General features: G+C 41.2%; 1 protein-coding gene across 1 annotated transcript in view; it reads right to left on the bottom strand.

Moving 5' to 3' along the window:
• Window positions 1-14,685, bottom strand: part of Gars1 (glycyl-tRNA synthetase 1) — a 41,735-nt gene that overhangs the window by 24,216 nt on the left and 2,834 nt on the right. Inside the window, exons 2-7 of the mRNA XM_055611876.1 lie at window positions 9,552-9,653; window positions 7,699-7,801; window positions 5,728-5,869; window positions 4,516-4,604; window positions 4,061-4,137; window positions 1,497-1,642 (exon numbers count right to left, since the gene is read on the bottom strand). Coding sequence (XP_055467851.1) covers window positions 1,497-1,642; window positions 4,061-4,137; window positions 4,516-4,604; window positions 5,728-5,869; window positions 7,699-7,801; window positions 9,552-9,653 — 659 coding nt within the window. The remainder of the gene's footprint in view (window positions 1-1,496; window positions 1,643-4,060; window positions 4,138-4,515; window positions 4,605-5,727; window positions 5,870-7,698; window positions 7,802-9,551; window positions 9,654-14,685) is intronic.

Genomic DNA, 14,685 nt, shown 5'->3' with positions numbered 1-14,685 from the left:
TTTCTTTCTTAACAAATCGACTATTCATTTTTATAGCATTTTCCAGATTTACTGAAATTTACTAACATTTCTAAGTAGTGTATAGAAGTATGCCACGTCCTGTATGATTTTTTACTTTCCCATATCTAAATAACTAAATGCTCTCAGGATAGCTGCACCAGAAAGACAGAAACGACCTACTTCACTACTTGAGGGAGGTGAACTACCTCCCTTAGGGAGGTAGTTCACCTCCCTCAAGTCGATGGACAAATAGGTTATTCCTACTTGTAACTAACAGACTTAAGCATGTTTCGTTTCCTTTTAAATTATTTCCTTAAATGCCCTGCAACCTAACTAGGGTTTTCTATTGCTATGATGAGACACAAAGACCAAAGCAATGTAGGGAAAAGAGGGTTTATTTGGCTTGCTTTTCCATAGCACTGTTCATCATGGAAGGAAGTCTGGACAGGAACTCAATTAGCAGAAACAGGGAGGCAGGAGCTAATGCAGAGACCACAGAGGAGTGCTGCTTACTGGCCTGTTCCTCTCGCTTTCTTATACAACCCAGGACCACCAGTCCACAGACAGCACCTTGCACAATGGGCTGGGCCCTCCCCATCAATCATTGATTTTAAAAATTCCTGACAGCCAGATCTTATGGAGGCATTTTCTCAACTGAGAAAGAGCTCCCCTCTTTTCAGCCCTCTAGTTTGTGTCAAGTTGACATAAAATTAGCCAGCACAGCTCATTGAGAAGTATGCTTATGGTCACAATATAAAACTGAGTTCAGTCACTGAAACCCACAGAGTAGAGAAAATTAACCTAAAAAAGAACCGTGTCACAGAAAATCCTAGCATGATCCTCATTACTTTGTATGTGAGCTTGAAATATTAAGAAAACAAGAACAAAAATGGGGTGTGGGGGGGATCAAGACCTAACTACATCCCATCTATTGAGACCAACACTACACTAAAATGAGAAAAGCTCTGCACGGGGAAGTGTCAAGACAAGTGACAGCCCCAGGCACGCAGAGCAGTGTGAACTGCTCACTTTGTTTTACGCATAAAAGCCACCCTCAAGAGTGTAGGCTAGACCACATTCTCCGGCACAGTGGGCCACTAGACATGTCTACTTAAGTGTAGTGAAAGTGAAATGAATGTTGAGATTCAATCAACGAGAAACACTGGCCTCAGTCTCCATGCTAAAAAGCCACATGACTAGTAGCTGTAAGGGACATCAGAGCACAGGATGCAGACTGCACTGGATGAACTCAATCATTCCAAAGTATACACTTACATACAAAGACATTAAAAAATCATCTCTCTCTGCCCCAGCCAGCCTATGCAGCTTACTGGAAAGTATGACGGTCATGGTTATTTAACAGCAAACACAAAAAGCCCACTATGCTTAAGCTTACGAAAGCACAGCCTTTTTCCTTGGCAGTGACTTTTCCCTTTTGTCACAGGTAACTGTAATGAGTGTGTTAGATAAACAGATAAATGAAAAGCAATACATACCCAGGCATATTTCCTCCAGGCCCAATAAAGGTCTGGAACATTAAGTTAAAAGGTACTGGAGGGGACAGGTCATTGCCAGTAGTGGGAGACTTTACATTATAGTTCACAAAAAGATCCCCAAGTTCTTGTTGTCCGTAGTTATCAAGCTAAAGGACACATAAAGAAAATAATTAGTGCCAAAACTACAGAACAAGGTGCAAGATGAAGCACTATATGCAGCTGCGTCCAATCACTGGTCCAGCCACACTAAGTGCAGGTCACCAGCCCAAACAGATGAGCAATAAAACTGTCCACTAATAACGACAAGGTCTGCTTGGGAAAGATGGCAGATTCCAGGTCTGAGACATGAAATGAACAAAATCAACCTGCAATTACCTTGTCATACCAAAGACTGGGAACTTATCAAAGAGTACTAAGGTATACTGAGAGGCTCAGCAGACATTCCTGACAGCTTAAACTAAACAATCCAACCAACAATAAGCCTAACACCCACCACTAACTGAAAAGAATCAGTATTTAACTTCTATATCAGAACAGAGAAAGGCACAAAACCAACGAAAACAGGTGGGAACTCAGTGTATTCATCTTGACTTTATGGAAATGATGGTTTGTACACTTTTGAATGGATAGCAAGGATCCAACAAATAGGTTAAAACAGAATACAGGCATGGATCAAACACGAATTCTCAATTTTCTTTATAACTCACAAGAGAAGTTTCCTTATTTTCTTTAGTCAAAAGAAACAGCAGAGGACAAAATCATTTTGAAATCCTCACTATTCAATAGACCTAGGACATTGTCACCAGTGACTGCCGCATGGAGAGGACCAGAGCTTCGGAAAAGCACTTACTAAATGTCCAAATGTTAATGATAACATAGAGAGAGGAACAAAGTTAGAGCAATGTGAGTAGTGACTAAATTTTTATATTACATTTATTCATATATTACAGAGTATGAAAATTAATTTCAAGGAATTTTAAAGGACTTTTTACCTTTCAAGCTATTTTACAATTTTATAGGTATTGTAATAAAAACTTTTAAAACTGATTTTACAAATTGCTATATGCAGATAGGCCAACAGAGACTGCGGGTAATGGAAAGCAAGGGAAGCAAGTTTCAACTGCTGAGTCCATGCAAAGGAAAAAGCTCTTCCTACTTTAGGGTGAATCTGTGCATTTCAGAAGAACTCTCAGGATTCCCAGCGAGGCAGTGGAATCACCGGCACAAACTGGTATGACGTCACCATGATGTGGCTCCACACCAGGTGGGCTTTGAGCCGATGAGGCTGAACAGCTGTTTTTGAGAACTACATTAGCTCGCTCACTCTTCATTCACGACTTTATACATAACAACAGCAAGAGAGAGAGAGAGAAACAGAGAGAGAGAAACAGAGAGAGCAACAGAGAGAGAGAGAAGGAGAGAGAGAGAGAAAGAAAGAAAGAAAGAAAGAAAGAAAGAAAGAAAGAAAGAAAGAAAGAAAAAGAAAGAAAGAAAGAAAGACCTGGAACAATTAGAAGCTTCTTTCATTTCCCTTTAATAAATGCTAAACCTTTGGAAAAGGAAGGAAATAAAATGAACATGTGAGGACTGAAGACACAGGCTATAGTTCTGTCTTCACCACTGGAACACGAAACTGTAGTAGTATTGTAATAAATTAAAAAAAAAAAAACTTTCTAAATTTAAGGACATTAGAGCAACGAGCTTCAGGCAAGGAACAAATTATAAATAAATCACCAGAACTGAAATCAAGTGGCAGATGGGTCAACAACCAGATTAATAAAATTTTTCATTTAAATGAAAATTTCACATCTGATATTGGAAGGCAAAGCTAATTATCAGAGAAAAATCTGCATGCTTAAAAGAAACATAGGGTAAGGGCATGAAAGAAAAGCACAATGTTAAACTGGGCACAGTGGCTTGCACCTGTAATCCCAGCACTTGAAAAGCTAATGAGGAATCACAAATTAAAAAAGATAAAAAACAAAAACACCCAAGAGAGAGTGAACAGGATGGCTAAGTGGGTAAGGACACTGCCTCCAAGCCTGCAGACCTGAGTTCAAACCTGGGGATGTATGCTGTGGAAGGAAGGAACCCACTTGACTCCTTAAAACAGTTATCTGGCCTCCACACTTGCACCATGGCGTGGGCTACCCCTTCCCTCACAAGATGAATAAATAAATGTGACAAGAACAAAACCAGCAAGTGCTACAAAGTTCTCTACTCAGTTTTAGCCAGATCAATGGAAAGAAATGGGTTTTAGAGATAAGCATGACAACTCAATGCTTGGACTCCCAACAACTGAGACACTGAGGCAGGAGGATCACTTCAGGTTGGAGGCTGCCACAGTCTACACTGTCTAGACTACTCTGCACTAGACTGAGGCTGTAAAAAACAAAGCAAGTAAAAACACAGTTGTTTGTCTTTAGCCACAGAAGAAAACGTAAGGTGTGCTCCATGGGTCTTCACGACTGAACATGTGTATGAAAAACTTTCAATGTATCTGCTTAGGCAGAACTGCTGGAAAACACACACGGGTTGCTGGAATGTGTCTCCAAACTTCTCACCTGAGCCAAGACACTTTCCATCTCTGATTTCTTCTCAGCAGAACACTTCTTATCAGACATCAGTTTCTGTAAATGAGCTAGAAGAACAATGCTGGTAAGTGTCAGTTTTAAGTAATAAAAAAGGAGAGCACATTCTGAGTTCCAATGCTGAGCAACTAAAAACCAGGTTTTCTTCTGCACTGATGATGGAAGCCAGGGCCTTAAACTTGCTAAGCAGTCTACTACTGAGCTACAGTCCCAGCCCATAATAATGTCTTGTTCACTTGCTAATTAAAAAAGAAATTACTATCTGAAGGTAACAAATCTATAGATGACTCTGTAAAATAAAGATTTTGATCTGTATGTTTAATCTCAGTATATTATACATAAAACCAAACTTTGAAAAAACAATGGAAAAACGTGAGAAAAAGTCAGCCTTTGTTTTGAGCAACTGCAAGGGAGATGCAGGCCCATACCTTTCAACAGGTGGTCAGCACGGAAACACTCTCCATTCTTCACGTCCTTCACCATCAAGTCAGCAAACTTCTCTACATGGCCAGAGGTCCTAAGTGAACAAGGGAAATGCTAATCTGCCGTAAATGAGTACAGGATATCGTCTTAGAAGTGATCCCCAAAGATGGAAACTGGGGATCTAGAGTAACAATCCATCCATGGCAGAGACATGCACCGTGAGAAAACTCCTCTCTTGTCCCCTCTCAAGTATTTCTCTCCCATGGAAAAAGAGATTAGCTAGATGATACACGTTTACAAATGGTGTTAAGGCTGTATGACATTTCAGGATAATTCATTTCAGGATAATTACTACATTACTAGTGATATAAGCAAAAGCCAAAGTCTCCAGGGACTTGATGAGCCAAGAATTCATCATAGCTCAGTACAGATCCTGACCTATACTGACATTGGTAATATCTTTACAGTTACTATTAGTGGGGCAAATAGCTCAATGAATTTATCCACATCTTATAACACAGATGCCTCTCTTTATTGGCTGTGATTATTAAGAGTACCTCACAGAGGCTAATCAAAACAAACAAACAAAAAAAAAAAAAAAACCAGCCATCTTACCAAACAACATTAAATGGTAATAAGGATGAGACACAAAGAGGTAAGAATACCTTTTGCATGGATATAGAAACCTGCTTTCAATAATTGTGAATGTACAGCTTTGCATTATTATGTTACATTCATAAAATAGAACACTATGCTATCATAAGAAAATGATTTTTAGAATTGAAATTATTCATTCACTGTGTGTTTGGGTGTGTCTATGCATGTGGGCGTAAGTGACAAGGCCAGAGGACAAGTTGTAAGAGTCGGTTCACCCTCTCTACCATGTGGTGCTAAGGAACTGAACTAAGGGTCTCAGCCATGGCAGCAAACACTGTTACCTGCTGAACCATCTCAAAAAGCTCAAACGCTTATGGAAGATTTAACCCCATAAATGCTCACCTACATTACATGAAGAAATGCAATGTGCTGGTCATGTTCAAATACACAGGGCCATGCAGAAGAAAGGACAAATGACAATTTCAACGTGGCTGTGAGCAGAGTGTATGTTTCTTTTGTGTGTTGTTCACTAATTTTCTAAATGAGCACAGATAGTTTTTGTAAGCAAGATGTTAAATATTAACTTTTAAAGGACTTTTCCCATCAAAGCAGAACCTCACTTTAAAACTGGCTCAGGGGTGAGCATGGTGCAATCAATTTCCAGGATCTGCTCCTCTTGGATAAAGTGCTGCCTCCAGATCTGGATGATATTGTTCTTCAGAGCACATCCTACTGGCCCAAAGTCGTACAAACCACTGACACCTGTGAGGGAGAGAAGCAAGCATGGGCTTTTCCTGGTACTCTGCCACCCATATGCTGCCCACAGCACAAGCCCCTCTATGCCAAAGAGCACTGGCTCCAGCTGACTGGCCAAGGGAAGTGTAAAATCTCCCTCCACTCACTGTCTCTGTATAGTAATTTCACAGAAGGTTTGCCCAAGGTACACTGATTGAAACCACAGATTCAGGGACAGGACGAAAGGCAGACTGCAGCATGTGGAAAACCAGCCCTGCTAGTAGAAAGCAATGATCTAAGGGTCGGCACTGCATTCTCTAATTTACTTTTGGGTACTTAGGCTGTTATTTAAACTGCAGGAGGTAAAACATCCAAAGATGTGCTTAGCCAAACCCAGGTAAGTTTCAGTAACAAAGTACTACAGGCCGATTACTGCAAGGATCTGTTTAACCAGTTGGACCTCCTACAGCACTCAGAAAAATGTGTGTCATCTTCCTGCCTGAAGAACACCTTCCCTGACCGCTACCCACAAACAGTAAGCCAAGGCCCATGATGACCGAGGTCTTGTGAAGAAGGGTAGCCAGGTCATCACACATGAGACACTAGAGGTCTTAGGAAGAATGCACCAACATTATAGCACACAGCCACAGCAAATGCCTAACAGGGGCCAGCGAACCCTAAACACTAAGCAAAAAAAGGCTCCAAGAATTCACTGGGGGGAGTGAGAGACCTTGGAACACTAAGCCTTTTCAGGATGTCTCCATCAAATCCCTCCCCTCAGGAGGGCACAGAAGAGGAGGCAGAAAGTGTAAGAGCCACGCTGACACACATATGAACTCACAGAGACAGGCTGCATGCACAAGGCCTGCATGGTCTGCCCCAGATGAGGTCCTAGAGCTGAAAGGAGAAGTGGAAGCATGTCCTCATCCCTAACGCAGAAGCTACTTCCAATTGGCTACCACTTGCAAATGAAAATTTAGCCTTCTCCAAGGGAGTCTCACTGTGGAAACAAGCTAAGCGCAGGATGAATACCCAGTATTAGATGGCCAACAGAAAAGGAACTCAAAGGTATCTTTGGAAGGTCCATTTATTTTTTTACCCTACAGGTCCTTTGGGCATATATTATGCCTCCCAGTTTTGTGTTTTATGGGATTCCTCAGTGTGTGAAGGAGTAGGTCCCTGCAACTCTGTCTCTTGCCTTTTCTTTGGGCTCTTTTCTTCTGTTTGTTGCATTCTATTCCAGTTTGTTTTTGTTTTATATTATTACACTTTATTTTATTATTAACTCTTAGATGCCCATTTGTTTTCCAAGGGAAGAAAGAGAGAGAGAGAGAGAAAGAGAGAGAGAGAATGGGGGTGGATTTGGATGGGAAGGAAAGTGGGGAAGAACAAGGAGGAGTAGAGGAAGGAGAAAACATAATCAGGATATATTGTATGAAACAAATCTATTTTCAAAAAAAAAATTAAGGCTGAGCAATGGTGGCACTCCAGAGGCAGAAGCAGGTAGATCTCTGAGTTTGAGGCCAATCTGGTCTACAGAGTTCCAGGACAGGCAGGGCTACAGAGACAAACTGTTTTGTTTTGTTTTGTTTTGTTTTTTTAAAAAAAAAAAAAGAGAGAAAAACAAAACAAACAGAAAATAAGTATATAAATAAATAAAGAATTAACAGGGTGGGGGATTACTAAGAAAAGGCATTATGACAAATGTCAACTCTTAAACAAAAAAGCAAATTAGACTGTCTTCTCTTCTTTACAGAATCTTTATAATACAATTAGATATCAATTAGCAAGCCAAGCTCTTAACTAAGCATTGAAAAGCCACTAACAACATCATTATGCTTTCATTCGCCACCTACCTCCATAAATAGCAAAAGCTTGATCATAGAAAAACCTCCTCTTCAAAGTATCCTCCAGTTTTGCTCTATCTACAATGTCATCTTTGGGCTCCAATGACAGCTCCTGTAAAAGGAAGCAAGAAGATGGTGACTAAACAGGTAAGTGGAAATCTGAATTTACACATCTGAATTTAGTTTATTCCTTAGCAGAAGCCAATATATATGCCAGAGAGATGAGAATTTGAAAAGCTGAAGTGGAGTCCTCAGTCTCCACAAACACTTTGAGCTACAGAAAAGAAGCAGTTACAGTTTAATGTCCCTAGTAGCTACTGTTGAAGGCTTGCTGACAGTATGGCTGGAAGCGATAGAAATGTCAGAAGATGAGCTCTAGGAAAAAGAAGCTAGGTGATAGAGGCAGGCCCTTGAAGGAGACCACTTCTCTCTTTGTCATGAGGTGACAGTGTTTCTCTTCATGCCATCTGCATCACAGGCCTAAGGAAACAGGCTGAATACAGACCCCAATCCCTGACCCCCTGAGCCAAACAAGCCTTTCTTCCTTTGAATCCTCTCAAAAATGTCACTCACAACAATGGGAAGCTGAACAATACAGACACTTCCACTTATGTAGCAAAGAATATGATTACTTTAAAGATTAGAGAGACTAAGCTACAAGTGAGGCATAGCGACCCATTCCTATCATCCTGGTATTGACTACTAAGGCAGAAGGAGTTTAAGGTCACTTTGGCTACAGTAAGACTTGGTCTCAAGAAAACAAACAAACAAACAAAAAACAACAGACAGACAGACAGACCTACTACACTTCCTCAGATGCAGATGCTGAGAAGCAACTTAAGCAGTATCTCAGTTTTTTAAAGACTTCACCATGTGGTTCCTGGGAATTGAACTCAGGACCTTTGGAAAAACAGCCAGTGTTCTTAACCTCTGAGCCATCTCTAGAGGCCCCAATATCTCAGTTTTTAATGTATTACTATTTTTAATGTATCACTTTAAAACCCCAGACTCAAAAAGCTCAGGAGACGGCTCAGCTGTTAAGTGCCTGCTAACTAACACAGGGGCCTGAAATGAATTCAGACCCCAGCACCCACGTAAAAGCAATGCAGTGGCATGGTTCTGTAATCCCAGCATTAGGGAAATGGAGACAAAGGATCCCAGGAGCTCACTGGCTAGCCAGTCTTGCCAAACTGATGGACTCCAGGTGCAGTAGAGACGATTATCTCAAAAAATAAAAGAAACAGCAACAGAGGAAGAGACCTGATATAGACCTCTGGCCTCTCCATGCAGATATAGACAGACACACAGACAGACACACAACCTTCCTCTACTCCAAAACAAACAAACAAACAAAAAAACAACCTCCCAGACTATTTAAGTTTATGAAAAGAGGTTTACAATTTGAAAAGGTCTTTAAGATATAAGATGAATTACAATAAAACCATTAACTCTAAGCCTAGAAGAATTCTTAAAGAGGGGCACAATGTCTTCTGGAAAATTCATGTAGTTATATTATGTCTAGGATTTGGGGGACAGTGAGGGTATGGGTTCAGGTAGTGGGGAAGCTTTAGAGAAAATGTGACACTGTAAGCTGCACTTCATTCTTGAAGTAATGGGGATGGAGCCCAGGGCCTCCCGTATTAGGCAAGGGCTCTAGCATTGAGCTACATAACCATGAGCTGCTCTCTGAAAGGACAAGAAGTCAGTTAGGTAAAGAGGAAATGGCATGTTGAACAACACGACGGATGATCAAATGGCACTTGTTCAGAAAGCTCCCGAGATCTTTCCTACCTGAAAAGATTAAACAAAGAGGACTGAGCCTGCACCTACTGGCGTTTCTATCTTAGCATCCTAAGACTTACCTTTGCTTCCAGAATCCTTTTCCGGGCCTTGAGTTCAGCTACCGCTCTGTCTACATCCACTTGTGGGGCTTTGTCTTCTTTTAACTTCCGCACGAGGTCTCCCTAGCCAACAAACGAGCCACATGCAGGATTGGTTTCAAAAATCAGAGAACACTAGTAATCTACTTTTAAACATGCATTTAAAAGTATTTGAACAAATAACAATTTCACGTTTGCTCCACAAGAGGTCTGTGTACTCAGCCTGCACAGTAAAGAATACAAACAACTGCACTCACATGGTGAGATTGTGGGAAGAGAGAGTCCATACTGAAATGAACTAATGATACTAAATGTTCAGTTACCAGCAGATCAGAACCAGCTAGAGAGAGAATTAGTGACCTAAGAGACAGACTGAAGATACTTCCTGAAATAGTTCAAAAAGATGGAGTTTTAAACCCCGAGGCTGGTAAAGAAAGAATCTACCACATTCAACTAGAATGTACAAGAAAGGGGGGAAAACTTTAATAAGAGACAAAATTTGGGAAACAGTGACTATGAAATGTCTGTAACTGCTCAAAGACATCAACAATCAGATCAGGAAGCACAAAAAAATCCAAATACATACATAAAACTCCACACCCAAGCAAGCCACAGTAAAACAGGCTGCAGTAAACAGACTCAGCTTTCACTTCCCATCAGCTAACTGTGAAGCCTGGAGTGAAAATCTCTCTGGGCTCCTGAATATAATAAATTCACTGCATATTTACCCCTGCCTCCCAGGCTGTTTTTCAACAGCATCCAACGGTGTGCGTGCAAAATGACTGACACCTCTTGTTCCGCTGTCAGGTAACTCAACATGACTGTAGCCACAGATGCTTTAAGCCAAGTCTGGTTTACACTAATTTTTTTTCTCTGTCTGCCATTCCTTAAGAAACATCAAGCTGTGCTTCTTTAACTCCAACACCTGTCAATTCAAGTCTCCCTGTTTTACTTCCCCCTGCTTAGACTAGATGGTCAACTTGCCCCATCCCAAATCATCTGGCACTAACATGAAAGTAGTTCCCAAATAAGTGGTCCCATGCATTCATGTTAGTCTCATCTTTAATCTTTACTTTATAAACACAAGCCATCCTTAGCTTGGTAACTGTCTCTTCCTTGTGCTCAGTGTCTATTACCCTACCTACTGTTTCCCTGAGCTTAACACATTTCCAAATAATCCAACCTGGCTGTCCCCAAAGCCACACCAGGCAGAAACCGCTGCTTCTCCAGTATCTCTAACAGCTGAGATGGCAGCCATGTTTTCTTTACTTTCTTCCCCTCTGAGATCCTCAGCCATGGAGGGCTCCTGAGCACATTCTCCTCTGGCTACCTAAGCCCCCATTCCTCCCTTCATTCTGGACGGTTTCTTCTAGAACCAATGTTCTCTCCAATATCCCAGTCAGAGAGTGAAAACAAAACAAAGCAACAGCACTGGAACCTAAAGCCTGCTGTTTCGGTCCCTTCGGAAGCATTTCCCTATACCTCCCAGTTCATTTTCCAGGAACGAGCAACAGTAAAATGTGATATAAAAACTATACCTTATTTGGTGGATAACTTTTATAAAGAGGTATTTGTTACTTGAGAAAATTTGTTCAATATTTGAAAAAAACAAAACAAAACAAAACAAAAAAAACAAAACCAAAGCATTAACAATGGCAATGGTGCTGGTATCTAAAGAACCAACACATTATGCCTTTTCCTATGCACACGTACAGCAACTGCAGCACGGTAAATCTGAAGTGTCTTAAGCATCTGCTTACTTCTTACAGTGCCCAGAAGACAGACCCAGAATTTGCACACTGAAATACACAGTACTTTACACTCCTGTATTAAATTCCTTTTCTATTTCTTCATATGGTAGCTACTATTTGTACACATACTTCTTGTTTAGTTGAGCTGGGTATGGTGGTGCTCACCAGCACTTCAAGTTCTAAGATCTATTCAGAGAGACCCTACTGTAAGCGGATTAACTAATTTTATTAGACATTCTGTATGAGTTTCACTACAATAAGGAATTCTAACAGTTCATGTAAAAAGGAGACAGCATCTGCCAAGCTCAAGAGCCATCCTATCAGCCTCTGCCTCCCCTCTCAAAGGAGGCTGAACTCTTTACTATCTGTTTCTATTCTGTCTCTAGTTAAAATCAATATTCCAGTTATCCTCTAACTTCATCTCGTCTTCTTCACAATACCTGTGATCTAAAAATGGATGTACTGGCTTGTTTAAAGCCCGTATGTGCAGCTCCAGAAAGGTATTCAAACATGTCATTATCACACTCTTACATCTGTTGATTGATACCATTCAGTACTAGCTACTGGCCACTCTACACTCCTTTAGTGGCTCTTTCCCTCTTGGTAGAATCCCCATCTCATGTGCTTTTTGAGGATGAAGAGAAGCCTGTATGAGCCTCTGTTCTGAAGAGGTGGCAAGAGTTCCTTTTTCCATGTTAGAAGCAATTAGGTAAGTCCTCTATAAAATCTCCCCAGTGTGCCAAGTATGGGCTCCCCCACATCTATTTTTCTCTGGAATTTCTCACCGGGCACTGTCAGGCAATTGGTAAATGAGCAGGCAGAGTTTAAAATGCATCACCCCAAGTCACTTTTGGTCTTCTAAGGCACAGGTATTCAGTGGCCGGCCTTCACACAAAAGTTCTGCGAGAGTGAGGTTTCCTACCATTGAGTTCACCATCTTTCCAGGCCAGCAAGGAAGGGGAAATCACACTTACTCTGAGTAACGGAATAATTAAAATCTCAACCTACAGAGATCTGGTTCTAAACTAAAAGACTCATAGAGATGCCTTAGACTCAAGAATTCCTACTTGCTAATTATTTTTCTTCAGCATCCAACAACACTTGGGGGCTTCTGTGTGTGTAGTGAACGAAACTGACCTACAATGCATTGAGGGCTAAACTAGAAGCCCTGATCCTTTACAATAAACACATACATTAATGCTCAGTGTAACAAGGAGAGTGATTAACAGAGAACATGATCCCAAGGGATCATATCCTCAGTGAGTCTTCTGGGATACCCCCAAGTCATACTCAGCTGCCCAAGAAAAACACGGAGCCATTTCCTCACTCTTGGAAAGTGCCTGGCTTCACACACGTGGCTAGAAGGATCTTGCTAGGGTCAATAAGTCCATCTTAGATTTCCAAACATTTTATAACTACTGAAAAAAAAAAAAAAAAAAAACTTCTCAATTGCTCTTTGTAGGTTAAGCAAGAAGTTTAAATCACTCTCGGCTCAGAAAAAACAAAACCAAGAAAGACTCAAGGCTACTCACGCTAAACCTCCACACAACAGAGAACCAGATTTCAGGATCCTCAACCCATTAGAGGGACAGACCCGAGAAGGAATTCTGAAAAGCTTTTCTGTCACCTTCTAAAACTTAGAAGACATTAAATTTCATACACAGATTCAAAATGCTATGAGACTAACAATCTAAGAAAACAAGTCAGCTCTGGGCCAACAGTGGCTTGGGAACCAGCGTTCCTTTCCAATGGTGAGCAGTCCAGAATGATGCACTTACTAAGAGTGTCCTACATGCTAGGGGCAGGAGGTGCAGCACTTTACAGGAACTCACTGCCATGTTTAAAACTTTTCTGTACACTCGATGCAAATGTTTGGCTACGCTAAGGTTAAATCACCACTTGCCTCAAGTCGCCAGCTATGACAGCAAAGTCACAATCTCAACTTTGGAAATGTAGCTTCAGAGCCTGCATTCTGAATGACAAGGTTATATTTGCCACCACTGTTTAGTCCTTAAACACACACACACACACACACACACACACACACACACACACACAGTAGACAAGGGTATTAAAAAAAAAAAAGTCCACCCAGCAACTCTTGAAAGCTTTTTCTATATTGACAACTATAGACTTAAAAACAAAACAAAACAAAAAACCCACTATAGTTACTCTGTTGGAGCTTCCAAGACACACCCACCCCTTCAAGTCCAGAGAGAAACCAAAATCTCATTAAACTGCTCCACCAGTGCCTATATAACCTCTAGAACAGGTCAGTCACCTCCAAAGATCCTGCTTGTACCAACAAGTATGAAGATCCACAGGGCTCTAACTATATAACCCTGAAACATTGTTTAGACAGGGCCAAGAAGGGAGAAAAGCAATCCTTTCTTTCTTTTTTGTTTGGTTGCTTTTCATTTTTTTGAGAGGGAGGGCTGTTTTGTTTTTCCCCTAAGACAGGGTTTCTCTGTGTAGCTGTGGCTGTCATGGAACTTGCTTGGTGGACCAGGCTGGCCTTGAATTCAAAGATCCACCTGCCCCTGACTCCCCAGTGCTGAGTTAAGGTGTGGACCACCATGCCTGGCTTTTTGTTTCTGTTTGTTGTTTGTTCAGGTAAACTATGATGTCCAAAGCTGTCTCTGCCTCTGGGTCACTAAGCAAAGTTAGTGGTGAAGGATAAGGAAGAGTTCAGGGGACAGAGAGAACGGAAAAAGAGTATGTGATGACACCAACAAGCCTGCCGGCTAGTGGTTTTCCAGGACTGCTGGAGTTCAAACCTAAGACAGAACTTTTAAAAGCCTGTGGACTCAGGGTACCCTTTAGGGCACCCTTAGGAGTGGGGCTTCTGGCACCACTTGTTCCTACCTTTCTAGCACTGGAGTTATAAGCACGTACCATTACACCTAGCTTTTTTCATGGATGCTGAAGATGGAATCCAGATGCTCAGAACTGCATGGCAAGCATTATTGACCAAGCCATCTCTCCATCCTTAGGGCCCCTCTTTAACCATCAAAAGTCACCAAAAATAAGAGCTTTTCTGTGAGCTATTTCTGAACAGCCAGTTCCTGACTTAGGATGATTTAACTTACAAATTCTCAACTTGCTGGAAACTGTGCTTTAAACTTTCAGTGTCTACTGTTTCCCAGGCCAGAGGACATATAGGATTCTCTTGTGATAATTGGAGGCAGCAGCAAGCCATAGCTCCCAGTCAACCAAACGATCAGAAGGGTAAACAAGACAGTCCACAGTGGCCTAGTTACTAAGCTAGATGTTTTTGGGTAAGTTAGCTGTTATCAGGCAGTTTCAGCTTACACTAGTCTCAGTACACAAAGAGTTTATCAGGACACAACCCCATTGTGAGTAGA

Source organism: Psammomys obesus, unplaced genomic scaffold, assembly GCF_907164565.1.
Source record: "Psammomys obesus unplaced genomic scaffold, mPsaObe1.curated_primary_1811, whole genome shotgun sequence".
NCBI classification, from domain to species: domain Eukaryota; kingdom Metazoa; phylum Chordata; class Mammalia; order Rodentia; family Muridae; genus Psammomys; species Psammomys obesus.
Note: the sequence above shows the minus strand (reverse complement) of the source record. Positions and strands in the feature narration are given on the sequence as shown.